This window comes from Falco peregrinus, chromosome Z (genome assembly GCF_023634155.1).
Source record: "Falco peregrinus isolate bFalPer1 chromosome Z, bFalPer1.pri, whole genome shotgun sequence".
Classification (NCBI taxonomy): domain Eukaryota; kingdom Metazoa; phylum Chordata; class Aves; order Falconiformes; family Falconidae; genus Falco; species Falco peregrinus.
Genome location: NC_073739.1, coordinates 62,012,284 through 62,040,283, shown reverse-complemented (window position 1 = coordinate 62,040,283; position 28,000 = coordinate 62,012,284). Strand labels below are relative to the sequence as shown.

General features: G+C 37.8%; 2 protein-coding genes across 5 annotated transcripts; both read left to right on the top strand.

Moving 5' to 3' along the window:
• Positions 1–36: 36 nt before the first annotated feature.
• On the top strand, positions 37–27,775 carry TRAPPC13 (trafficking protein particle complex subunit 13). 4 transcript variants are annotated; one of them, XM_055790689.1, is made up of 13 exons: positions 37–165; positions 6,678–6,746; positions 8,638–8,737; positions 9,258–9,342; positions 10,356–10,483; positions 10,622–10,694; positions 13,717–13,761; positions 17,230–17,247; positions 19,448–19,581; positions 20,664–20,862; positions 24,962–25,062; positions 25,984–26,131; positions 26,227–27,775. In XM_055790689.1, exons 1-13 carry the CDS (start codon positions 120–122, stop codon positions 26,329–26,331), a joined length of 1,251 nt encoding a protein of 416 aa, XP_055646664.1. In that variant the 5' UTR covers positions 37–119; the 3' UTR covers positions 26,332–27,775. The 4 variants fall into 4 exon arrangements, with proteins under 4 accessions (XP_055646664.1, XP_055646663.1, XP_055646666.1 ...); XM_055790688.1 differs by having other exon boundaries at positions 25,981–26,131; XM_055790691.1 differs by lacking the exon at positions 17,230–17,247.
• Positions 39–6,015, top strand: SHLD3 (shieldin complex subunit 3). Its single transcript, XM_055790694.1, has 2 exons — positions 39–165; positions 2,311–6,015. Exon 2 carries the CDS (start codon positions 2,414–2,416, stop codon positions 3,185–3,187), a length of 774 nt encoding a protein of 257 aa, XP_055646669.1. The 5' UTR covers positions 39–165; positions 2,311–2,413; the 3' UTR covers positions 3,188–6,015.
• Positions 27,776–28,000: the final 225 nt, after the last annotated feature.

Genomic DNA, 28,000 nt, shown 5'->3' with positions numbered 1-28,000 from the left:
CGCTCCCGGGGGCGGCCTATTTATCGCGCCCGCTCGCCCCGCCTCTTCTGACCCAGCGTCCTCCGCTGTCGGCGGCGGTTCGGTGCGGCGGCCCTTCCGCAGCGGCGAGCGCTGCCGCCATGGACGTTAACCAGCCCAAGCAGGAGCACTTATTGGCCTTGAAAGGTATCGATAGCGCGACCCGCCGGTGCCTACCCGCCCTCCCGTGCCGTGGCAGCAGCGCTTCGCCCGTCCGCCGGGCCCGGCGGCCCGCCTGCCCTGGGGCCGGCCCCGTGAGGCGAGGCGCAGCGCTGCGACCGGGCCGGGCGCCGCGGCCGTGGAACGCCGCCTCGGTTCCGTCGGTAGGGCCGCGCCTGCCCGCCGGCTTAGAAGGCGGTGGAGTAGGGAGCGGTGGGGCCGGGGCTGCCCGCGGGTGAGGGGAGGCTGGGGGTGGGGGATGGGCTGTTCTAAGTGGCAGGGGCCCCGCAGGCGCGTGTGCGCCATGCTTGGTGGTGCCGCCGATCTGCCGTGTGTTCGCATTTTGCACAAGTTCTTCAGCAGTTAGGAGAAAATCTAAAATCGCCTTTCCGGTTCCCTGCTGTCGCCTTTGTTTGTTTTTTCCACCTTTTAATGTTTTTTGCTCCTTTAACCTCACGTTTAATGCACAGCTGTTGGGATTACGTCCTGGATTCAGGGACTGTGATCAGTGAGAATACAGACGTGCGTGTCTGGCGCACCTTGCAAAGCTAACACAGAAATCCAGAGAGCCCTGTGAAGAATTTGATCATTTCTGCTGGCAATTGCGTACCAGTAAGTCAGCAACTGGAACACTGAAAAGTCTGAACCTGCTTTCATATTATGCCAGTCGACAGACATAATATTTACTGCTTTTTTTTTTTTTCCTAATTGTTCTTGCTTATAAATTAAATGCTGCTAATTAGGTAGCAGTAACAATTGGTTAAAATCTCAATTCTGCAAGCATTCCAAGTGGGCAAGGCTGCTCAGGGGGATGGAGTAGTGTAGGTGTGCAAATAATTTCAGAGCCCGTCTTCTGCCTGTTTACTAGTTTTGCAACACTCCTGGAAGGCCTTTTTAATGGTGTCTGCACATCACAGTAAAATCTGTTAACTGTAATTCAAAGAGCAGCAAGCCCTTTTTCATATATGTACACACACACACAAAGCCAAAAACCTGAGAACAGGAAGCATCATCAGCTGACAATGCAAATGCATTTTGATAGAAGTTAATTCAAAGCAAAGAGTTTTATGGTAGATCGTTTTGCTTTTGTAAGAAACTTGTATTGAATTTGGTGCAGTGTCCAGGCTGCAGATTTTGCAAAAGAAGTGAGAAAGGTATCAGGGTTTTTTTGCATTGTGACTATTTTAAACAAAATGTTGACAGTGTAATGATTAAACAATCCTAGATTTTTAGTAATTTTAATATCATTGTATATTGCTTATCTCTGGCAGGGAACCTGAAATGATTGCAGTCTTGTTGAGAGGGAGGTGGGATGGGACAGGACACCAGAAGAGCAAGAGAGTGCATGTTATATTTCATAGTAATGTTTATAGTGCTCCCCACCCCCTGCATTTAATCTAATCTTTGTGTGAGAGAAAGCAATGACATATGAAAGTTTAAAGTTTTTAAGGAGTTAATGTGTTTTTTAGTTATTCTAAAAATTGAATAAATTAAGCAATTATTGGGTCCTTAACTTAAGGACTAATAGGATGGCTGCATGCATTACTTGAAAGCTATGAGAATGAAACTAAATGTGTAGTTATGGTATGAAATGGAAGCAGACAACTTTAACTTGCCTGTAGCACTTCCCTTTTAACCTGTGACTAAAACCTGTTGTATCAGTCACTACTATTTCTGATGGGATTTTTGTAACACATGTGTTTTCTGTGCCCTGGCTTGAAATGAGGTGCGGGAGGAAAACACTTCACCAGACATGTTTTTTTTTTTTTCTTTTTTATTGAGAAAATGGGCAGCAGTACTAGTATCTCTTCTAGTTTGCATCACAACAATATAGCAAGAATAATGACACATGGATGGCAAGTATGAGGTGCTGACAGTAAAAGCATGCTTTTGGGAGGGACAGTGTTGCATAAACTGCGCATATGGATAATGTTCAGTATACTGAAGTTACACAAGTAATGATGGAATACAGTCACTAATATTCAGCCTGGATAAAGTAGAATGGTCTTGCTTATTTTTACTACGTGTTGCTTTTCTGTGAAATATCCTAGCAGTGTGGTTTTTGTTTGGTTTTGGTGTGTTGTTTTTTTTTTTAATATGGTAGTATCATATTTTATAATACTTCTACTTTAGGTCCTGTTTTCCACTGATCTTTGCAGCATGGGGCAAGGAAATCCTTTCAAATTTCAGTCTAGAGTTGAGAATCCTAATCAAGAGACTGTTCCTTTTCTTAAGAATGGCTGATTCCTACTGTACAAACATGGACATGGTCTTGCATTATCGACCACATCAGAGAGATCTAGTAAAACTGCAGAAACTGGCAGAAGCAGCAGTGAAGGAGTTTCCCATTCGTCAGTTACCAAGATTTACACCCTGGTTTCCAAATAATTTAAACAGACTTCCCCTCAAACCGAAAAAGCGACCACCTGTTGTGTCTTGTGAGGAAGCAGAAGAATTGAAACAACTTTCTACACCTTCAGAATATGTTACAGAATCTTCTGATTATGACTGCACAAAATACCTCCTTGAGTTTCAATCTAGCATGAAACACGGGCAGGCTTTAGTCAAAGAGCAAACTGTTCGCACATCGGTTAACTTGGAGAATCAAGGAGAACTACCAGCTAATGGAAAACAAAAATTGAAAAGATCTTGGAGTGTCTCTCTCCCTAGTCCTAAGCTTAAGGAAGAGATTCTTCCTTTATCTCAAGAACTGCAGACTAATTTGGAAAGGCTAAAACTGCATGCATTTTATAGAGCAAAGTGGATAATTGAACAGTCTAATTGTAATAATCAGAATTTGGAGGAAATCTGGATAAAATTGAATAGACTCATCAAGCAGAATGAATTGCCATCTTGCAATGCTACTATCCAAAGATCTGTGGGACAGATCTGGATTTTCTGTGATATATTATACTGTGAATATGTTAGAAATATTCTTAGGAATAAGCTGAGCCTTACTGATAAAATGAACTTGCTTGTAAATAAATTTGGAGTTATATTTAGTTTATAATTGTAAGGTAGAGCTTCATAATAAAATTGCTGTCTGAAGTGTTGAACCAGCTTAGAATATACAAACTCTAGAACAACTGATGAATTAGCAAGCAGCAAAATAATATTACTTTGCTACAGTTTTATAACTGTAATAATAAATTTAACTTTGTTTTGTAAGGGGACTTATGGATGGTTCCGTTAAGATTAGTAAGTTTCTGTTTGACTTAGTACTGTTTTGTAGCTTCTCTCTACCTCAGTGTTCTAAAGGAGAAAAATAAAATTGACTATTATAGCAAGCTGTGTCAGATAATAAAATTTATACTTTATCAAGGAAAGTATATCCTTGTTGTGCTTCTTTGAAATCAGGAGAAGGAAAAATTTTTAAAGTGAGTTGTTATGATCGCTATAAGGATCTCTAATTATTTTAGACACAGAGACCTTCAAGATCTGATTATATACTGACAGTCACGTGTGGGTGGTTTTTAATGAAGGCATAGTCCTCGCATGAAATAGAAACTTAATTTCTGTGACATGTATACACTGTCTTAGAAACATTGTCCATATTTTTCCAGAAAGACTAATGGAAGTTTCAGTGGAAATAGTGTGCTGAAAAATAATGAACAACTTAGCATTTGCTGTTTTATGACTTTAGTAATAAGATATTCCACCACCACCACCCCCAACGTTTCTGGTCTTTTGTCTCTTAGTTATACTGGGGAACAAATGGTGACTTCCAGCTACCAGTCAGGAAATGAAAGAATCTGACTTCTATCTGTAAACTTCTGTTGTTGTCATTATGGAAGGTAAAAGTCTCTGAGGATTTCAGTGTGTTTTATGGTGATAAAAGGCTGAGTTCAGCATGACTTCATCACCTGAAAGAATGAAGTGTTTCAAGCTCGTGCTGTCCTTCTGTCCCTGCTCAATTCAATGTTTGGAGGGTCAGTAGAGCAGTTAAGCTGAGATTGGTATGTATGCTACAAGGGTGTATATTTCCCTTGGGTACCCCTGCTAACTCCAGATAATATTGCTGTAGCTGGAGGTCAAGGTCTGGCATCTGGAAAAGGGGGAAAATAAATTAATCCAGATAATTTTGCTGTAGCTGGAGGTCAAGGTCTGGCATCTGGAAAAGAGCGAAAATAAATGAATTTTATTTGTAGATTGCTAGATTGTCATTAGTGCTGATCAAATAAAATTGCACATAAGCATAACAGAGATCCCTCAGTGTAAAAACTAAATAAAATCCTCTTGGACTTTTACTTACATTTTTCTTTTGTTGACACTCTTGTGCTGAAATAATGACTGTAAGCATTACATAGCTTTTTGCAGTCTTAAAATTAAGGATATTGCTCAGTCTGGATCATTGACGTATATTTCTAAACTTTGACTAAATGCTAAGGGGGTCTTATATTGACGTTTGGGGTGTTTGTGACATTTAATATTACCACATAGCAAAATGAATGTAAAAATACTGTCTAGAGTAACTGAGGGTCAATAGTATTTTGAAGTTTATATAGCGAAGTTATTTCACCAAAATTACTTTTCGGAGCTTAACACTAACAGTAACAGAATTTGTTTGTGCAACAGCATTTTTAAAGATACAATAGAGTTGAACACATGATTTGTTTTATTTAATGTTGTGTTTTGTGTCTAGGATCTTAGAAAAAGATATGAGTTGTCCTGCAGAAATACAGTATTTTCTAATACTGATTTAGTAGTCCTTTTAACTATGTAATCTAAACATGTTAGTTTACTTACATCACAGAATGAAGTCAAAACGTATTTAGCTGGGGTTTTTTTATTGTCTTAAATGTGACTAAACTTGGTTTGTAACTGTACCTTTAGAAACAGTCAGCAAGTACTAGTTTATACGGGCTTACTGTAAATATGAATAAAGTTAGGTAACTACCATTTGTTTAACATACCACCAAGAGCTAAACAAACATTTTACTAAACAGAACCAGAGATTGGTGTCATGGTTCAGTGGTAGCTGTCAGCTTGCTGCTGCTTTCTGTTGGCTTGTATCATCTCAGCTGGGTAACTGTCACGTAATAAAAAGTGAACACTACACTTTTCTCTACAGAATTATTAGTCTTGGTAGCACCAGTGTACAAGCTGAAATCCAGACTTCATTTTTAACTGCTTGAGAGATGATTAATTTGTATGCATGTATAGTTCAGTATTTTATCTTTTTCGTTTTCAGTGTTGAATCTGGTTCTCCATTTACTGTTTTGTGTGTTTTGGGGCTTTTTATTTGCCTCATGGTTCTAAGCCTTCAGAGGTCATGTTTTTCAACTTTTCAGCGTAACGAAGAGAACGTAATACCTTTTTTACATGAAAACTGAGATTTGTGTCAATGCTAACTTGCCCAGATCTGATTGTATGGCAATGTAAGTTCTTGTGAACCAGTATAGCCCACTACACCCAAATGTAGATCAAAATAATAGTAGGTTTTACACCACTAGAAATAATGAATGCTGACTGGACATATGCACAAAAATATAATGAAGATAAAAGCACAATACATGTGTTGGTGCAGGGATGTTGATTAACTTGTTGCAGTCAAGAGAAATCCTTTCATTTTATTCTTTAGTTTTAATTTTCAGAAATTACATGGTTTTATATTTATTAAGTTTTGGGGAAACACTCAATTGTTACATATTCTGGTCAACACCTAAGGTTACAAATGCTCAACTTCTTTTCATGTGAGTGCTTTTATAAGCTGTATGCAAGATTAGGGTCATTGGTTTATATGAATATGGAAGAATTCTTTGAAGAAGCAACATCTGGAATCTGTAATAAAAATGTAATTCTGAGTATTTTGAATTAAAAGAGCTTTTGAAAATACCACTTTCCTGAAGTAGAGGGTTTTTTTAATAGCAAGATATGAGTGAGTTTGATTTTGTCAGTACCAATAAAACTTTTTAGTGTTTTTGTGATGGTTTTACTGGTTGGAGTTGAAAGTTTGTGACTCAAAAGAAAAAGCAGTTGTATAAATGCAGGCTTTTAGACTCATAACTGTCTTGCGTGTACGTTGGGAGATCAGAGTGTAAATGCAATTCCTTATAGCCTGGTGTTTGAAAGACTCTGTACTAGTCATCATGTCCAATTCTAGAGTAACCAGAATCACAGAGTAAGTGCTTAGCCTGAAAGAGTCCACAAAAAATGAACCTGGTACATTTCTGAAGTCCACAAAGTACTGAATGCTGTACCAGATATAAGACCTTAAGCATGTAAGATGGAAAGCAGTAGATGTTAGTGCACTGGAGGAATGAAGCAAGAAGGAACAATGGCATCACCAGTGCTCTTGGGTCTCAGGGTAGCAGGGAATTTTTTTCATATTAAAAAAGGCCAAGTGTACCAAAACGGTGTTACCCTTTTTCAGGCTAAAACTTGGTGGTTGTGGGATTTCTTGTTGGAAGGACATGAAGACAAAACAATTATTTTTTAAAAATAAAAAGTACTTGTATCATTGACCTGTGGTTTATTTTCTGATTTTTTTTTTTTTGCAGTGATGAGGCTAACCAAACCTACTTTATTTACTAATATTCCAGTGACTTGTGAAGAAAGAGATTTGCCAGGTATATCTTTTCTACTTACTGATTATTATGTATGTATTACCAGTTTAAGCAATGTGAGCATTTGAGACTTAGATGTCAGAGGAGTCTTACAACCTCCCATAGACGGTAATCTGAAACAGCCATTTATTTTGTTTGGGAATGGCTATAGGAAAATACCAAGGGGCATGCTACAATTCTTGACCTACAGCTTTGAAAGCTGGGTCGTGATACTGCAAACACATGACCTCAAAGTCTGAGCAATTAATGCATAAGATGGAAGGCAGCTGTGAGAGAAATGTGTAACTAGAAAGTTTGGTGTTACTGTCTTCTTTATCTGGAGAAAATGCCCTGGTAATTGGAACCAATACATGCATGTTCCATGGAAAATTGTTTTGGAAGAATTGCTACTTCTGAATTGTGTTATGCTTGGCGTACAGTCGTAAACTGGAAATCCCTTGCTCTTCCCCCAGTAATAGTTGCAATCTAAAAGTCCAGTATAGTAAGAGGCTGAATGACAGGGCTCAGAGGGTTGTGGTAGTGGCGCAGAGTCTGGCTGGAGGTCTGTGGCTTGTGGTGTTCCCCCAAGGGTCGGTACTAGGTCCAGTCCTGGTCAGCTTACTCATCAGTGAGCTGGATGAAGGGACCGAGTGTCTGCTCGGCAGGTTTGCTGATGATACAGAGCTGGGAGCAGGGGCTGATACCCCAGCAGGCTGCGCTGCCATTCAGCGAGACCTGGACAGGCTGGAGAGTTGGGTGGGGAGGAACCTGATGGAGTTCAGCAGAGGCAAGTGTAGGGTCCTGCACCTGGGCAGGGACAACCCCACGCACCAGCACAGGCTGGGGCTGACCTGCTGGAAGGCAGCTCTGCGGAGAAGGGCCTGGGAGTGCTGGAGCACAGCAAGGTGCCCATGAGCCAGCAGTGTGCCCTGTGGCCAAGGCGGCCAGTGGGATCCTGGGGGGATCAGGAGGAGCGTGGCCAGCAGATCGAGGGAGGTGATCCTCCCCCTCTGCTCTGCCCTGGTGAGGCAGCACCTGGAGTGCTGTGTCCATTGCTGGGGGCCCCAGTTCAAGAGGGACAGGGAACAACTACTGGAGAGGGTCTAGCAGAGGGCTACAGAGATGGTGAGGGGGATGGAGCATCTCCCATCTGAGGAAAGGCTGAGGGACCTGGGCCTGCTTCTCCTGGAGAAGAGGAGACTGGGAGGGGATCTTATCAATGTCTACAAATATCTTAAGGGCGAGTGTCAAGAGGCTGGGGCCAGGCTTTTTTCAGTGGTGCCCAGTGACAGGACAAGAGGCAACGGGCACAAACTGCAACACAGGAAGTTCCACCTGAATATGAGGTAGAACGTCCTTACCTTGAGGATGGCCGAGCACTGGAACAGGCTGCCCAGAGAGGCTGTGGAGTCTCCTTCTCTGGAGATTCAAAACCTGCCTGGATGCGACTGTATAACCTGCTGTAGGTGAGCCTGCTTTAGCAGGGGGTTGCACTAGATGATCTCCAGAGGTCCCTTCCAACCCCAGCCAGTCTGCGATTCTGTGAAAGATTTAAGAAGAGAGCATTGTGTGGAAATACAAAGCAAGCAGGGGAAGATAGTAAGTGGAGCTAATTAGTTCTGTTATGTACTGTACTTAGGCAGAATTTCTCTTAAAGTTTTAGTTTGAATAATGCCTTTGGGATTGTGCCCTTCGCTATGCATACTGAATGACTTATTGGACGTACGTGCCTGGAAATAACTAATATTTATAGGCAAGCCTATAGATACATATTTCATTCCTAAACAAGTTGGTTGTAAAACACATGTCTAAAATAAATTCCATCTGAATAAGTGATGAAGTGTCATAACTTAAACATAGACAAAGCTTTGGACATAGCAAATATTTAGATATTAGCAATTTGATATTTCTACAGGTAATATATTTTATCAACTCATGAAAGATGATCCTTCTACTGTAAAGGGAGCAGAAACTTTGATGCTAGGAGAAATGCTGACTTTGCCTCAAAATTTTGGGTAAGAATGAATTACTCTCACTGTAACATGCAAGGTTTAGGATGCATTTAATAGTGATGTGTTCATTACTTTTCTTTGGTTTTTAACATCATTGTTATGCAATGAGATGTTCAATTATTTTAAAAATAATCTGTGTGTTGATTTATGATGTGACATAATATATAAATGTGTGCTACCTGATGTTCCTTGTCTGTAGCCTGACTCTGAATGTAACAAGGATTGGAGGCTGAAAGAAATTTGCAGCCGTAGGTGAATTTCTAATGTAATACACTACTATAAACCACATCTTAGACTAACAGAGTTTATTACAGTAATTTTAGTTTCTTAGAAGTTTCTTAGAAGGATTACATTTAGAAGTATGGGTGTGAAAATGCCAGCGTACTTTTAGGCTTTGATCTGGCAAACGTGTGTGTATATATATTTTTTAATTAGAACTTAAAGGTGTTTCAGTGAAATGTTCTGTATTTTTTTTAAATAACTGTTACTAAACATATTTTGTTTTATTTTATTTTTGTAACAGAAATATATTTCTGGGAGAGACATTTTCTAGTTACATTAGTGTACATAATGATAGTAATCAAGTTGTCAAGGACATACTGGTGAAGGTATGTGGAAAATAAATCAACTTATTAAAATGTTAATATTTAAAAATTATTATTTAAATAATTTAAATCTTTTAATCTATTAAAAGATCTATTAAAAATGCTGAGTATGTTTTCTGACAGTATCTTGTATGTTTAATGCTAATATATAGACTTCACAAAATATGTGTCACTTTTTCCAATCCAGAAAATATACCTGGAAATTGGAAACAATAAGACATGAAAACAGACATTGACAGACATATTACAAATTAAAATAAAAAACTAGGATTGTATAAAAAAAAACATGTTATAAAGCTTCTCTGGAGAGTTGGTGTAGCAAAACTTCCACAGCTAAAGAATAGGAGCTATATTTGCTAAATTGCACTTCTAATGAGGTCATCAAATCAAGTATCTATAAAGCATGCCTGTTGGGTTTTTTTTTTTACTTTTGGGGTGGGTGTGGTTTTTTTTATTTTATTTTATTTTGTATTGTAAGTATTTTGCTTTATATTTCAAATGTGTTCTTTACTTGGTTTGCATTTTCTGCTGAACAAATAATACATTGAGAACAGAAAATTCAGAAGTTGCTATGGAACTCAATGTAAAAAGCAAGTAGAGTGGTGAGATGGGAACAGGCTGCCCAGAGCTGCTGTGGGTGCCCCGTCCCTGGCAGTGCTCAAGGCCAGGCTGGATGGGGCTTGGAGCAACCTGGGCTAGTGGAAGGTGTCCCTGCCCATGGCAGGGGGGCTGGAACTAGATGATCTTTAAGGTCCCTTCCAACCCAAACCATTCTTTGAGTTTATAAGCTGCATGGTAAAGGATTGGACCATTTATATGTATTTTAGAACTTGTCTTTAGCTTTGACAAGTATCTCATCATCTTAATAAATATTTTATTTATATATATATATATAAAATATACGGTACAAAAATGCTCAGTGAAATGTAGTACTTCATAACAAGTTATTTTTCTTTAGATTGCTTTAAGCACCTGCAGTTCTAAGCAATGCTTTGTATCTGTTTTTTTGTTGCCAGGCTGATCTTCAGACAAGTTCTCAGCGCTTGAACCTTTCAGCTTCTAGTGCTGCGGTGGCAGAACTTAAACCTGACTGTTGCATTGATGATGTGATCCATCACGAAGTGAAGGAGATAGGGACACACATGTAAGGTTTTACATTTTTCTATGATTAAATGAGCTTAATTAAAACTGCAGCATGTGCATGCTATTCTGTTCCTGCTTTGGTATAGTCACAAAATGTAAAGAAATTAATATTAAAAAAAATAATAATTGTTTCTTTCAGCCTGGTTTGTGCAGTAAGTTACACTACGCAGACAGGAGAGAAGATGTACTTCAGGAAGTTCTTCAAATTTCAGGTATTGCATGAGGTATTCTACTTGTAATGAGTGGGTCAATGTGGAAAACCCATTTTAAAACTTAATACTTCAAAAGCACTTTTACATACTAAAAATCTGACTTTTAAAACTGAACATATAAACCCTTTCATTCAAACTTCACATGAACTGATGGTTTCTAATTCCTATGCAGTTAAAGATTTCAGAAAAAATATATACTGCATCTTAGAATTTTTATTCATTGAGAAAGAAAAATCTACTTTAATCCTTTTTATAGCAGCCAGCGTTATGATTATTTTTAAGCAGAACAAGTATTGTTCATTCTGACTTTGACACATCTTTGAGTTTAGATTATGTATGTAACCTTTTTTAAGTTGGAACTTAATGGTTTGCTTTTTAAAAGAAACTGAGCAAATAAATCTAATGTGTTATATCTGACTAGTATTCACAAAAGTCACTGGGAGAGTTGAAACCTTTTGTTCCACTGCACAAATTTCAAGACTTGAGGTTGGAGTACCTGAGGAAAACAGGAAATTACTGTTAGCTGTGGAGTGATTCTGGCAGGAGTCTATTTTGGCTGTGCATTTAATGGTTGTTTATTTTTTAGAGAACTATGCTGAGACTTGGGTAATTGATCTGTTTCCTGTAGAATGGAGGATCAGGTGGTGTGCTTTACTAAATACATTTTCAGATGATCTCAACAGTGTTTGGCAATACAGGAGCATTATATAATTGAGACCTTATCTTTTGTGAGTTGTAGATGATTTCATTTTGCTCTCTTCTAGTACTCTATATAGATACTTCATAAAGTCATTTCAGCCTGTAGAAGGCTAAGTTACCATGCACTACAAAGAACGCCTGAGTGCTTTAGTACTTTTATGCCTTGCAATGGCAGGTATTGATTAGTGAAAGGTGTTTCCAGACAATCCTAAGGAAAATCATTCCATACCGATCTGTGTGTTACACTGTCCTCTGAACCCAAACTCTACGGTGTTTCTTCATCTTCATTGAAGCTGCTTTTCATTTTTGTGTGTTTTGTCTTGCTGTCCTTGTGAAACTGTTTCCGTTTTTCCATTCTTTGCCCCCCAGGAATTCTGTATCCTGTCCCTCTGTTCCTTCTAGGCTTTCTCTGATAACATACGCATCTGCAGGCCTCCAGTTCTCCTTTTCTCTCCCTTCCCTACCCTTGTTCTTGCCAGAGCCTTGTTCAACGTGTTGATGTCTTCTTTAGATTTGATATAGAAACTTATTTGTGCACATTTTTTCAAGGTTCTACATGCATATTGTAATTTCTCTGTTTTTTAAACTGAATCCAACAGGCATCTTTAATGTCACAATAGCTAAGGCCAGCTATCTGTCGAATTTGAAGCTCTTCCTTGAAAGAAGGAAGCATAAAAGCTTCTCAAAAAGTATATATGCACTTTAACACCATTCTATAAATCCCCTCTGATGTACTATGAGAAAAACACTCACTGAGCGATTTTGGTTGTTATTTTTCAAATTTGACACGGAGACAGCAGCTATAAAACTGAGAATAAACAAAAAAATGTTACAGAAAACTGAACAATGTTTACAATGGGAATTGTGGTTGCTAGTGTTGAGGTGCCACCAGCTATTTTATAATAATAATAAACCCCCCCCCCCCCATAACCCCAAAGCATTTTCTCTGACAGATTCTCACTTTTTCAGTTGTATTTTCTAGGATTTCTAGGATCTTCTAAGTTGAACAGGGGTTACAGTTGTTAACTAAGCTGAACAAAACAAAGTTACAGCTTCCTTTTCAAGCACTGTGTATAGCTCCATACCGATACATAGTGCGTCTTCCAAGGTTTTCTCTGAGTAATTAACACCATTATGTTTATATGGAGAAGGAATGATTCTTTCTGGGGTTTGGTGGTTGTTTGGTTTGGGGGGTGTGGGGAGGTTTGAATCTCACAGTAATTTTTTTTTTTTTTTTGGCCACTTGGAATTTACTAGAATGAATGGAAATTCATTTTGTTTATCAGAAAAAGAGAGAAATCAGCATTTAGGGGAATTATTAAGAAGCTCTCTGAAGGAAAATATTTGGTGGAAAAAAACCCTTAACCAGCAAAAGCCTAAATGACTGGCTTTTTTCTGACTGGAGAGTTAAGATTATGCCTCTTATAATGCAGAAATCTCTGTAAAGAGTACTTTTTAATCTTGAATTCTTCAGGGCTAAAAACTTTATTCACAATGTGGAACTTCAGGGGTCTTTCAGGTTGCAGTATACTTATGTGTAAACAAAAGAGGAGTTTGCTTGTGGAAAGGGAAATCTGTATTCAGCAAGATAATTTAATTCAATTTCCTTATGAGTATAATAGATTACTTCTTTCAGTTACATCATGTATATCCATTTCATATTTGAATGTGTTAAGTGTAGTGGCTTTATGCACAATTCAAGCACTTAAGAGCCAATACTTTATTATCATCTTTTATGTCATCAAATTGTTTTCTCTTGCTGATTTGATCTCATGCAATTAAAATGATTTACTGGCTTTTTTATATCTTGTAACAGTTGCATTTGCAAGAAGGAAATGAAGCCTAGTAATGGTTTGTTGCTTAAACTAATCACACAAATAGTTCTTCTCTAAAAATAAATTAAATTGAGCCCTCAGCAACTTCTGCAGAACACTGAAGGACTTGTAAATATTATAGGGTTCTGGCTTGAAGCAAGCGCAGACCACTTCAGGATGTTATGTTAAAGACATAGATCTACTTAGTGTACTGGATTTGCCCAGTTTCATAAGAGGCCAGTACTTAGGTGGACAAGCATTTGTTTTCAATCTGAGAAAACGGCTTAGAAGTAAAGCAGTCAAGTGTGCAAGTAAGAAGCAACAAGTACATACTGTGAATTGTGAGGTTTTAGCTGAACTGATTGTATCATGTATTCCATTATGCACCTGTTCTATGTAAGATCAAAAAGAAAATAACTTTAGTAAAGATCCTAGCACTTACGAACAGTTTAATGCTGAAATTGTCTGAGAAACCAATTGTCAGTTTGTTTCTTTCCCATTTCTTTCAGGTTCTTAAACCACTAGATGTGAAAACCAAATTCTACAATGCTGAGGTAAGTGAGAACTGTATGGCTTTGGTTTGGTGTGCTGGGTTTATTACTTCACATTAGGTGGTTAGATTAAATTCAAAGAGCTTCTTAAATACATACTTCTGCAAAATATGATCAGTTCTAAAGGGAAGAAATTAGGTGGTTGCTTTGTATCATTTAGTTTAAAAATAGATGCATTTTTGATGAAGGGGGAAAGAGATGGTAGCTAAGGGAGACATGTTCAGGACCTTAATGTAATTGACTAAAAATTTTGCATATTTTCTGCTTTCCCATGAACTCAAATATTTTGTTATTGTGTTTCTATTGAGGCTGATAAAGGTGCTTTACTTGCTGTAAAGGTGATTAATTGTTCATAAAGCAGATAATTCACTAGATTGGGGAAATGTAAATTTCAAAAATTTAAATTTTCATTTATGTAATGTAAATATGGCCCTTCTTTTCAATAATTTATAGTTTAGGTTTGTGGCAGTTATACACAGTGCTTCAAAACTAAATGACCTTATGCCTTGTGTTTGGACATCCTTAGTCATCTGTCTTTGGCTATTTATGGGAAGAATTTTAACTGAAGGTGACACAGATAGTGCAAACACTTACAAATTACATACAGCATTCTTTTTATTTTTAGACATTCCCTGTGGATATATATATTATATAGGTCTGTTGTAGGGTGCATAAACTTCCACAATAGCTCATTACATAGTCGGGAAATGTGTTTCCATCATGATCACTTACCTGCTTTGTCGTGGTGAACAAGTAGCTGATTTTGTGGGCATGGTATTCTATACTGTTTGTAGAAAGTTCAGACTGATACTTGCAGAGTACTTTGAGAGCTTTCATTGTGAGTATTAAACTTTTTCTATAACCCCTGAAATACGGTCAGCTATAACACTGCTAGTTATTTGATTCCTTCATTAATGTTCTTAAACAGTTTGATTGAAATAGCTTGAAAGATACAGTGAATTTGTAGGTGTTTTATGTTGCAGTGAATAGTAGATGGGAGAAAAAAGACTGAAGTGTCAGTGAATGGAAAGGAAATATATGGAATTTTGGCATTTTGAAAAATAACATGCTTAAGCTGATAAGAAAATATTTTGCTCTCCTGTTTGTTCTTAACTAATCAGATGTGTGCTATGAATTTGCATGTAGAAAAGCAGAGTCTCCAGATCTATTATTCCAATTATCTCCATCATAGTCACACCTGGGGTTCATCATGCAAGATCATGGCTATAGAGTTGTAAAAGGTATAGTTCTTTCCCTTCCTGACAGTATCAATAGAGAAAACAGAAGGGAGAATTAACAGATAAGAATTTCTGTTCTACAAATGAGGGTTCCTGGTGCAAAGACCTGCCTTGTTCAGAGCTGTGCAGGAAACTTGCCGTGAGGATTTTCTTTCTGCTGTGAACAAAGAGCATGTAAATTCACACGTTTAATACATAGTGTGTAATTACTTAGAGATTGGATAAATCAAGGCACAGGTCATAAGTGAATTAAATACCATAGTATAGAGGAAAAAAAAAAGCCTAACAGCATCTTGGTACGTACATTTAGGCCACAGGTTTCAATCTTTAGGTTCACCAGGTGTAAGATAACCAAGTAACCAAGTAAGTTGGAATGTAAGCACATACCAGTGGTCGAGTGCCTTATAGAACTGGTGTTATCCATAAATGGCAGTGTCTGGAAATGTCTCCTGCTGTGATTTAAGAACAAAACCAATCACACAAAACTAGGTAATTCCTCTGGGAACAAAATAAACCTCCACTTTGTGCGTAGATTATATTATTGTTTTAGATAGAAAATATGTGGTAGAGGAAAGGACAGATGAATTAAATGGTGCTGTTTATCTGTATTTCACGTGTGAATTTCTTGTGCTGAAACATTACGTAATGAATGGAAATAAAACCTCCTTAACATAAATTCTGATCAAACTTTGAACATACGTCAAAATACTCTTTTCTTATGAAATTGTTTTACTGACTGGCCCTGATAAGGGACTCAAACTCCATTCCAGTTCCTCCTCACAATAAAGATCTATGAGAAGCTTTGGTATCTGAGCTGGTTTTTGTGGTGGATATTTTTGGGTTTGGGTTTCCCCTCCCACCCCCAAAGGTTTTAAAAGGTTACTTGAAATCTTTTTGTTCTTCCTGTTCAGAAACATGCAACTCTCATTACCACAGTATCCGTATGATGGATAGAAAAAATTTTTTTTTAAGATTTCGGATTATATTAACTAAGCAATTTTTGTTTGCCTAGCAAACTGATACAGTACCATTCATATTTCATTTCTGAAAGTATATAAATTGCTGATGTGTTGTGACCACGGAAGTCAAATAAAATCAAAAAACCCTAGAAATAAGTCCTTGGTTAGATGTTGATGTGATACTTCATTGCTGTCAAAGCATCAAGACCTTTATCCTGAATGTTAAAGACTGTTATCCTTAGGTGCAGAGGGTGGGGGAAAGTTGGTATGTGTCAGGTATTAGTTAACTAAAGGTCTTTAAATGTTGACTAACCAGTTAAACTGTTACCATTAATGTTACAGATGTGATGCTCTCTGTTCATAGTCTGTCACTAAAATTATTTTCTACTAGAAATAATCCATAATGTCATTTTTTCTAAGACAAGGAATGATGCTGAACCTTAATTTTCTTGCTTGTTGCTCATATTGCAGTACCATCTAAATCAAGTTGATTAATGAAATTAGTGCATAAAACACATGCCCTGTCACCCTAACCTGCTGCGATCCTGAGATTGAATTACCTGCCCTGGGCTATAGAAAGTCTCTCACTGACCTTGTGCCTTGGAGAAGGCTCTGTAAAAGGTTCTGTTTCTGCAAACATACATAGGGAGACAAATATGCAGACACTTAAGGAGACAAATTTTGCTATTACAGTTGGGTTTTTGGAATGATGGATATGGAAAAAAGTTTTTCCTGATTATGTTACGCCAAATTTTGTTATAAGCTGCAGTATTGTAGCTTTACTTGAACACATTACCACATTATTTTTATTTTGAGGTCTCATGTGTGTAGGTTTTTCAAGTTATTGGTAAAATGACAAGGACTGTTTTTCCATTACATATTCAACCCATTGCATGGATTGAAATTCAGGACAAACTTTAAACTTGCTCAAAAACTAACCCACCCACCCCCTTTTTTTTTCTTTTTTTGTTTAATTGGATCAGTTTGTTCTACCACATTTTATCTGTGACTTGTGTGCCTTTAGACTCTACTTTGGATTGGTTCTGAAGCAAAGCTAGTAAACCATGTAACCATACTAGCTATAACTTACTAGAAATGTAGTTGTCATCTTTGTTTGCATCCATTTTTATTTATATTTCTGTCTTACTAATGCTATCTTGTTTAGATGGTGCAAAAAAAATGCAGAATTGCATTTTGTTTGAAAGTTAGCCTCCTTTTTCTTTAACATTTAACCCTAATTTCTCTAATGTGTTCTTTTTTTATTTTCCCATTAGAGTGACCTCAGTTCTGTGGTAATTTTTATTTATTTTTTTATAAATATGTATGCTTTTTTAATTGCCTATCTGTCTCTGTGCTTGTTGTTGACATTCTTTTAAAAACATAATGGAAAAGCAATGTTTGTTCTGCATATCATGAACTGATGTTTTCTTATCTTTTTATGTACAGCTAATCATTTAAATGGTTAGCTCTTTCTTTAATACCCATTGTTGAAACTAAAAGTTGATTAGTATAGACTCTTGCTTGTGGGGTCATCCTAGAAAATACTTCACCAAAATTTGATGAGATTCATTATTTGAAAACAAAAGTTAATCCCTACTAAAAGTTTCCTGCTTTTTGACCCATAGAAATGCAGGTTTTACTACAGTACTGCTTGTAAGCTGTGACAGAACTTTTCATGTCTGGTTTGTGGAGACAGTGGGTTTGAGGAGAGAGCAGCAGCTGGATGTTCTTCCTTCCTTTTGCTAGCCGGAACTGCACTTTCAAACTTCTAAATGCATGTAACAGTTGATGAGTTAGTCCAATACTTCTGCAGTCTGATTTCACTTTAAGGTGTGCCTTACATTAAAATAAACTGCATTCTTCTGAAGTACTTAAGGATTTATTTTTTTTCTAAACCATGTAATATTAAACCAATTTAGGAATAACACAAAACTGACTTGCTTTTTCATTATGCTGCTTGTTTTTTCTTTTCCCTTTCAAATTGGCTTTTTCTAAACTTCTGCCTATGGTTGCTGCACTGAAAACAACTAAAATTTGGGTGAATGGACACTTTGAGCAATGGATTTATGGGATATAAACAGTATCAATTTAAGCAACAGTCAGGCTGTAGTAGTAATAATTACTGAGAGCCATGTTTTAGTTGGAGTTATTTCCAGCTCCTTTTGCAAGTGTGAGGTCTGCCTGTAACCCATGGAGCTTGCATAGTTTTCATTACTAGTTACATGCTGCCATCTGATTTGTATTCAGCATGCTTACAAGCCATAACAAATAGTTCCAGTACCATTCTGTTATCTTTCCTAACACAAAATGCCTTTTGAGATTAAAATACTTTGACTATTTTGTCCCACTTTAATTTTGTAATTTAAAAGCAAGACTCTGTTTGTATAATGAAGTCATTTACACTGATTAAAAAGGAATTGTAAGCTTCCTTCCACCTTCCTCATAAAAATACTTTTCATTTATCATAACAAAATACCTAAACTGTTTCATACTGAATTTATAGAATAGACTATTTCAGTTGTATGAGACCTACAATGATCATCTAGTCCAACTGACTGAATCACTAACTTGCTTGTAAATGCAGATTTAGTACCCCCTCACCACCCTTTTTTTTTCTTTCCTAATTGGCAATTCCTTGGTTTTGTTTTTCACTTTGCCAGGGGCTTGTATCTCTAGTAGACTGAGCCTTCTGTAATTATTCTGTCCCGAGGTTTTAGAGCTGAAAATTTACTTCACTAGTCTGCAATTCCACAGAAGCAGTGAGGCCAGAACACCTCTAGTTTTAAGTTTTTTCAGCTTTAACTTTCTGTAGCTTTCATTCCTGTCCTAGAATTCGTGATTATATACCATCTTAAGGCATTAGCTTCATTTAACAGATAGGTCTTAACAATGTTTTGAAGGTAGAGTACCAATTAAATTGTTGGATGCATATAATATTGGAAACCGTTGGCATGATGCAGCTGAGTGAGAGAGGAGGCTGGTTTTTGCTCTTTAGCCAGTACATCAGTGTTTCGTAATAATAAAATCTCAGAGCATGTACCTGAACTATTTCACTTCAGTTAAACAAACACACACACTTATTTTAATTTTTATATACAGCTTGATGCACTAGTAATCTGGCATGGCATGTCGTTGTGCGCTGCAATTCCTTACCTTTTATTCTTTTTTCTTCTTTTTTATAATTTGGATTAAAACTTGAGTTGCTATTGAGTTAATGGAAGTCTTGAAGTGATGATCTAATGCATTACAAATAAGCAATAGCTAGAACAGTGAAATTATCCCACATCCATTGTTTGGCAAGATACCTGTTGACTAACACTTTTGCTCCTGTTGTTACTGGGATTCAGATTTTTTTCTTGCATTAATTAATTTGATTTGCAGGCATGAACTAAACACATGTGACTTTTAACAATAGGACTGTCTACTTTCTTAATAACACTAATCATGTTCTCATGAAGTTGCAATTTTGGTTTGGTTTTTTTTTTTTTCCAGACAGATGAAGTGTTTCTGGAAGCTCAGATTCAGAATATCACTACCTCTCCCATGTTCATGGAGAAGGTTTCTTTAGAGCCATCTATGATGTACAATGTTGCAGAACTGAACACAGTTGACACAGCTGGGGAAAGGTATGTTCAGATTCAGGATACTTGACTTTGAAACTCATAAAATTTCATGAGATATAAGGATTACAGTTAGTGAGTTGGCTGTAATGGAAGGCTTGTACTTCTTTGATTAATAAGATCAAATTCCTATTATGTGTTCAGCTGGAAAAGCTGATACAGTTTTCTTTTTATAGAAACTGTTCTTAAAACTTTGTAATTCTAGCTGGTAGAGAAATCCCCAGCTTAATCCTCAAATAATTTGCAACATGGATGACAGGGTAACATGATAGCATGCTACTTCTTCAGCATCTCCTATATAAAACTTACCTCACGTCTGGTTCTGACTTACCTGTCTATACGTATTCAGCCTTACAGGACTCATCTGAATTGTCCTTGCTTCCTTCTAGTAGACTGGTAACTGCCTTCAGTTATTCTAATCAACATCTAGCAAGGCAGCAATCAAGGTGATACAGTGGAATGCCCTTACAGGGTCTTAGAATATAAAAGTGTGTCATGCTGAAATAAATTACATGTTTTGTTAATTACTAAAACACCAACTGTCATCGAACTGTTTGAGCTTTGCAGTTGCTTGGGTTTTTGGAGCAGGTGATGTTTGGGTGCTTCTGCAGTGGGGGCTGAAGTGAAAGTCCTGTCTTCTCCTTGCATGTCTAAGGGTTCACCCAACGGTGTAGTGCAGCATATGTTCCTACAGAGTGTATACATCTGCTGTAATGGTTCTTGCCTTGAATGGGAATCTTAGGCTTGTGACAGTGAGATTTACTGGGAGGAAACGAAATAGCAGAAGTAAAATGACTAGGAACACTTAAGATGCCAGATAATAAATTAAAGTATGGGAAAGTGGATTACCATTTCAGTTCCTTCTGGCTTGGATGAATCATTTTAGGTTTTCTCCCCTTGGTTCTTGATGCTACATAAATTCCAGAATCGTTTTCTGTTGCGAAAACACAAAAAAATTCTACTTGTTTTTCTATGAATAAAATACATGTGGTGAAGACTGGTGAGGGATGGGGAAAAAAGGTGGGATTCTGAAGTCTTCTTAAAAATAACTGTTAAAATTTAGACCTAACGTGTATTTTTTCTTTTAGTGAGTCTACTTTTGGCTCAAGGACCTATTTACAACCTATGGATACACGCCAATACTTATACTGCCTAAAACCAAAGCAAGAATTTGCAGAGAAAGCTGGAGTAATAAAAGGTGTAACAGTGATTGGTAAACTAGACATTGTTTGGAAGACTAACTTGGGTGAACGAGGAAGGCTGCAAACTAGCCAGCTCCAACGGATGGTAAGTTTAACTTAAGCATCAATTTAACTTAGTATCAATTTTTGAGGCAACTCAGTGACCAGTTCATCATGACTTGAAGGAAAAGCACAAGCTGCTTAACTCTCTGGACCTCATTCTGAATTAATATTTCTATATGTATTTGAAAAGTTACTAAGTAACTTTGGCCAGTGAAGGGGAGAGGGCGACGACATGACACAAGCCTTTATTCTGAGGGACTGTCACTGAACAAAAGCATTCTTGTTCCTTTTGGTCATGTGAATGGCAACATTTTTTGTTTTCTTGAGGATTGTTTTCTGGCACATAACATGCCGTTCTTTTTTCACGGCACTGAACAACATAACTTAATAGGTTGTGCCGTTGAATTGCCAGAATCAAGTAACCTATGTAGCAAAATATGCTGGTTAAAATAAAATTAACTTCTTGGATGGCATTCGGCAACAAACTGGAATGTACTGACAAAAGAACTCATGCCAGCTGTTGAGACAGAAGTCTGCTCCCTAATTCATACAGACATTTTAGCTTTGAATAACATGCTATGTACAGGGTAATACTATTTATCTTTTATGTCCACAGTTCTGATGGAATATATTCTATTCCAGTTGATTTAAAAGTTCTTCATGAATTTTAAGTTGTAATTACTGGCTTGCTTAAGTCAGCTGCACAGCCAGTCTAATGCCTAAACTTGGCTTGCATCTTTTGAATTGAGGGTGCTGTAATATGGGAGAGAAGGAAAAAAAAAAAAAGCTTTTAACAAGTGAATCTTAACCTGAGTTTACAAAGCTTCTTAATTGGGTTTCTGTCTCTCCCCCTGCCCCCATCCCCTAGTAAATTAGAGCAATCCTGTAGGGAAATCACGATGATGTGGAACTAGGCAAGGAAACTTGGATCCTGGAGATTCACAGCTAAGTCACTAAAACTTCTCTTTGTTTTTAATTGAGGTGTTAAGTATCTGTATAACCCCATCAAATCAGAAATTGCCCTTTTTTCTAAACATAGTTACTCCTGTTACTTTGAAAGTTTTAGCTTGCTTTTTAACTAATAAACTTTCTCATTTTCAACTGACTTTCCTAAAATATCTCTTTAAAAACAGCTATCTTTTTCTGCCTCCATAAATGATTATTCTGTCACTCTGCATCCCTTGTTGTTGAGCCTTTGAGAATTGCATTTGAAACACAGTGGTGATAAACACCACACTCCAGAATTTCAGTCATCCATCATTGTTTTGTGCTAGTGATTAACAGAGAAACATGAGTTATTTTGTGATCAAAGACAGATGTCTTTGGAAAAGTGACGTGCGGAATTAGACTCTATAACTCGAAAGTTATAAAGTAGGTATGTTTATTGTGCGCACATGCACGGGGGATCGCTCCTCCACAAGCGTGCATGCCCGAAGTGACGAACCATCTCACATTTATACAATGAACAAATGAATATTCAATTAACGCCTATACATATTCGTTACCTAAACCCTGCTTCGTATGTTAAACAGCTTATCAGTCTGTTTCCTGGAATGTGGTGGTCCTGCAGGTTTGTAGGTGATTCATGTTCTTGTGACCACCCGATCTTCTTCAGGTGATTGTGACCACCCAATCTTTTCCAGCAAGGAGACTTAGCACTCCCTCCCTCTAGATAGCATTTGAATGTCTCTCATCTTTTCTTATTCTCTTTTAAATAGCCCCTTTGTTAGAGGAAGAAGGGCAGGCGTCTCCCCTTTGTTAGAGAAAGAAGGGCAGGCGTCTCTCCGTCTCCCCTTTGTTAGAGGAAGAGGGGCAGGCGTCTCCTCAAAACTGTAGTTGTCACCGCACCCATGACTAGTCACCATACCCACATTCCTTAAGCAGACACATACAATCACAATCCGTGTCCATTATCCCCATTTCGCATTATTCCTCCATATCAAAAGCAGCAAACAGGTTTGGGGGTTTGTTCCCCTTTGAAATGCAGTGCAACTTGCTCTCATCTTCCCCTCATCTTTTAAGTGCTGTCAGATTATTTCATTTCTAGGCTGCTTTCACCTTCCTCCTAATCCATTTACTAGCCCTATAACCACCCTTTTCCCCACAGGCTCAGAATTTTACCTGTGCTGTGTCCCTCCCCAACCCGCCCCCACCCCCCATTGTTTCGGCTCACATTAGGAGTGCACTTTTGAAACAAGTATCGTGGATCTCCCCCACTTACCATAATTTTGGGGCTTTTTTTGTGGAGTGGTCTTGGAATTCACAACTACATTTTTTCTAGGTGCGGCGAATGAATAGACGGGACGCAGCTTGATGCAAGCAAATGTCAATTTATTGTACACAATCACGAGTTTATATACACTTTCAGAAGTTGCACGTTTTAAACAGATTGGTTCTTGAAGCTAAGCCTTGCATACTAGGCAATCCCCGATTGGTGGTTAACTACCATCAATTAACAGCAAGGTGTTACCTTTCCTTGGCGCCATCCCTCCCCCACTCCCCTGTGCTCTGTATCATGTTAATTGTTGTCTAGACAAGCTCGAGCACATTCCCCTCAGCTAACTGATTGCCACCCATGGTCCTAGTTTCCAGCCCGCTCCTGCATCTGGGTAACATTAAACCAGACAGATGCATGTCCACAGTATGCCAAGGGTGCTCCACCTGCTCATGGGCATGCAATCCAGGACTAGACTAGAACCAGTCCGTTTAAAGAACGCTGCTCTTGAGTAGCACAAGCAAGTTGATTCCATACTCTGAGCAATTGTCTCATTTTTGGATGAAAACTATGCTCCTTCTTTTGGTGTTACCGTAAGGCCTTTACCTCTAGCCATCAGTTCTTGTAGGTGTATCATTAAGGCCAACAGGTATGGACTGGTTTGGGCCTTCTCATCTGCTCTGATCCTGTCTTGATTTGATCAATTGTGGCCAAGTTTATTCTATAAAACACTGCTTTTCTTGTTTGGGGTTGTGGGGTTTTTTTTTTCCTTAATGTATCTCTATTAAAAAGAAGAGTCTAATGTTATGGCAGACTACCTGTTGTTTAGGGAAGTAGTTATAATTTATCCAGTAGGTTCCTTCCTCTTACCTAATCCAGATGAAAACGTGTGCCTTTTTCCAGTGCGGGATAATTACTACTTTTTCTTGAAGGGTTCCAAACTGATGTTGCTTGATTGCTCAGAAGTCGCCATCAGTTTGACATTTTTGCTCACTCTGATGTCCTATTTAATTTGCTTTCTACAGTGTCATCTTTCTTTAGTCTGTAACGAACCATGTATGACTAAAACCTCTTCCCAGCCTGTTGGTCACTGGCTTTCTGGACCTCTTTGGGAATATATTTTTAATGAAGCTGTAAATGTAACTACAGCATCCTTTTATCAGCAGTATTGGAATGTGTGTCACAAGTAAGCCTTGTCAGGCCAGGCGATCTTTTCGCTTCTTTTTTTTCCCTTATGATTTGTCATTTGTGGGGGATTTAAAATCTAAAGCTGTTTATCTGCAGGTTACCATCTTGTATCAACCCTGGTTAGTAGTAACCAGGGTATTTGTCATAGGTTTGTCATATTAATAGACCATATGAAATGTGTTTGGCTCTTGACAGAATTGGATAGCTGGCAAGTGTTCAAACCATGTGCCTTTCTAATTTGTGGCAATTATTTTTTTTGGCAGAGGCTTGGAGGATTGAAATGGCAAAGAGAATGAGCAATCTCTTTAATTCATAGGATGTGGAATAGTGTTGGGTTTATCCAGGACAATTATGAACTTTTTTTCATGAAAAAAATTTAAAAACCCCCACCAACTTATGTTGTCCATAGTGTATCTGTTACCTGCCTAACAGATCTTAGAATTAAAGTTCATCTTCTCAGGAATTCTGTGGGGATATTCAAGCTTTAAGGATGTGAACTATCTGAAAAACCTAATAATAAAGATCATCCACGTCTAATGAATTGTTAAACCTGTCAAGAAGGTGGTCATTGGTAGTGGGTGGAGAAGTGCTGTGATTTGGATACAAATCAAAAGCATGAAAAGTCAGACTTCTTTCTTCAGAGTCGTCTTACTCTAAGCTTGTTGCAGAAAATGAAGATGTAAGTAGTGAAAACTTTACTGTCCAGCATCTGAGAATACACATTCTTGTACCTTCTCAGGCTCCTGGTTATGGCGATGTAAGGCTTTCTTTGGAGACAATACCAGACACTGTAAATTTGGAAGAACCTTTCAACATTACATGTAAAATAACAAACTGCAGGTAATGATGTCATGTTATTCTTGTGGGTTTCCTGAATAGGTAAGTTGTGGCTGTCTTTGTTTCGCTTTTCAATACTTTCTCCAGAAACAGCTCAAGGCTGGTCTTTATTATGAGTTGTAGCAACATGAAACTACTTGAAACGCATCTTTTGGATTACAGTGATTTTCAAAAACCCAAAGAAAACAGATCATGATGGAAGGTTGTGGTTGGGTTTTTTTTAATACTATTTGAACTAGGAGATTGCCGTAAGTCTGTAGTAGAATTCCGTGGAACTGGCAGCAGTATCATTTAAGATTGCACCCCATACTTAAATCGCAAATCATCTTAGTTCTTCTTAGTTAATCTAATAGCAAAATGAGTGCCTATATAGGATTTTTTAACTACAAGTGACTTTATCAGAATAAATTATATTTGTATTCAGTCTGATTTTACTGCTGGTTCTGCACCACTGCTAGAATGCCTGCTAAACATTGTCTCCATAGTCTTTTGTATGTGTTTTATCAATGTTTTGACTTGATTTGTGTTTACACTAGGATCTACAGTAGCCCTTTATAAAAGGGTTGCAAGAGTGACATTTAAATAAAGTAATTCTAAATAGAAGTTAAAGCTAGCCAGGGACTAAAGCATGCATCTGGTCTGCAGATACTTCTCATTAGAATCTTGTACTCCATCCAAAACGTGAGTGATATTTAAGCTATGCAGTACTGCTAAGCCCGTGATAGGATGCTTGTGTTGGACAAAGCTATATGCAACTGCATTGCTGCACATCATAGTAAATTTTGCTTGCTGCCTTGTAATTTATAAATGGTTGATCAGTAATAACCTGAATAATACGGTAATCAAGCTTTTATATGTCTGCAGTCTTTGAGTGCTTAAAAAAAGTCCACAGGTTTATTCTTGTTTTTCAATTTCCTCTAGCAGTGAAAGAACTATGGATCTGGTTTTAGAAATGTGCAATACTAATTCCATCCACTGGTGTGGAGTTTCAGGAAGGCAACTTGGAAAGCTGCACCCAAGTTCATCCCTCCATCTTGCACTTACATTGTTGTCTTTAGTGCAGGGACTACAAGTAAGTCTTTATAGCATAATTCTGTTATAAAATAGCTGGTTTATAAACTTAGTAATTATTTCTATTAACATCTCCTAAATATTTTCCCTTTCTAGAGTGTCTCTGGCTTAAGACTTACAGACACATTTTTGAAGAGAACATACGAGTATGATGATATTGCACAAGTCTGTGTAGTTTCTTCAGAAGTCAAACAAAGCTGAAGAAAGAATTCTGTGTTTGCTGGGCCTTTTTTTTTTTATCAACTCTTCAATATGATTCAGCTGCAAAAACATCAAAACATGTGCAAGCAAAGCCAAATCTCTGTATGCCTATAAATGTAATTATGGTTCTTTTAATTTCTCTGAGCGTTCTTTTGAATGTTTTAAAAATGCATATGCCACTTTCAGAAGATTTTTATCTACTGAAAAGAAAGCCTCTGAAAAAACTGTAGCCCTAGCAAATTTTACTTCATTGACATCGCCTCAGGATGGGGGGTGAGATTGATAAATAATAGCACTTTGTACTTATTTTTGTTACTTTATTTTTTTACATATTAAACCAGTTTTTAAATTGTGGCTCTAACACAACTGCTTCAGTTTGAAGCAACTGGCCCTTTACAGAGAAGTTCCTGGAATCCAAAACTCTAAAGGAAATAGTTCAGGGTACCTGGCACGGCAGCGTATTTGCATGGTATGGGCACAGCCATAAGAACTATCATGTGGTAACAGCAAGGGATGAGAGAGTGCAGCTGGCACTGAGGCACCAGCAGCTAGAGAGTAGAGCAGCAGCCAAAGAACACACTGGTGGTGGTTCCATCTCTGGAAAGTGGCAATACAGCAAACCTGTCCCAGTTAGCTGCAGTCTTGTGCAGAGCTCTGTGTCCCTGCAATCCAGGGCATGCTGTGAGCAGGCATGTTACTTCCCAATTAGTAGAGTACTGAAAACTAAAGTCGCAGAAATCAGGTGGGTTTTTTTTATTGGTAGACTGAGGTGGTCTAAGTTATTCTTCTTGTCCCAGAGGCATTTAAGTAGATTTTTAGGAAATTGAGGATAAAACCCTGCATGGCTGGCCTAGATAGAGTTCTCCAAAGCCTATGCAGGAAGAAATTCAGGACTTGGTTCAAGCACTGATACTTATTTTTCCTAGTTTGCTTTAGACAAAAGATGAAAACATCTTTGGCTGAAGTATTTAAGTTCACCCAAAGGTAGCCATTTAATAGAGAGAACGGTGACTGACTTTCCTACTTCAATGCTGGTGGCATGTCTACTAAACTAGGTAGTTTAACTACTCATATATCTCAGCTACCACATTGGCACTTAGCAACCTCAGTTTCTGGTTTTTTACTTAAGGCCGCCTTGTGTTTAAAACCTTTAATGCAGGAGCGGGCTGGAAACTAGGACGATGCGTGGCAATCAGTTAGCTGAGGGGAATGTGCTCGAGCTTGTCTAGACAACAATTAACATGATACAGAGCACAGGGGAGTGGGGGAGGGATGGCGCCAAGGAAAGGTAACACCTTGCTGTTAATTGATGGTAGTTAACCACCAATCGGGGATTGCCTAGTATGCAAGGCTTAGCTTCAAGAACCAATCTGTTTAAAACGTGCAACTTCTGAAAGTGTATATAAACTCGTGATTGTGTACAATAAATTGACATTTGCTTGCATCAAGCTGCGTCTGTCTCTTCATTCGCCACACTTTACATGTGGATTTCAATTTATAAAAATTGGATAAATTTAGAACCAGCTTAATAAATTGAGGCAATAAGTCCCTACAGGAAAAAAACCAACAAACTATATCCTGCACATCTAAGAAAATGCAGAATAACCAATATAAACATGTATTATGCAGTTTACCTGTTACTGTAGGTACATCAGCAAACTAAAACAGT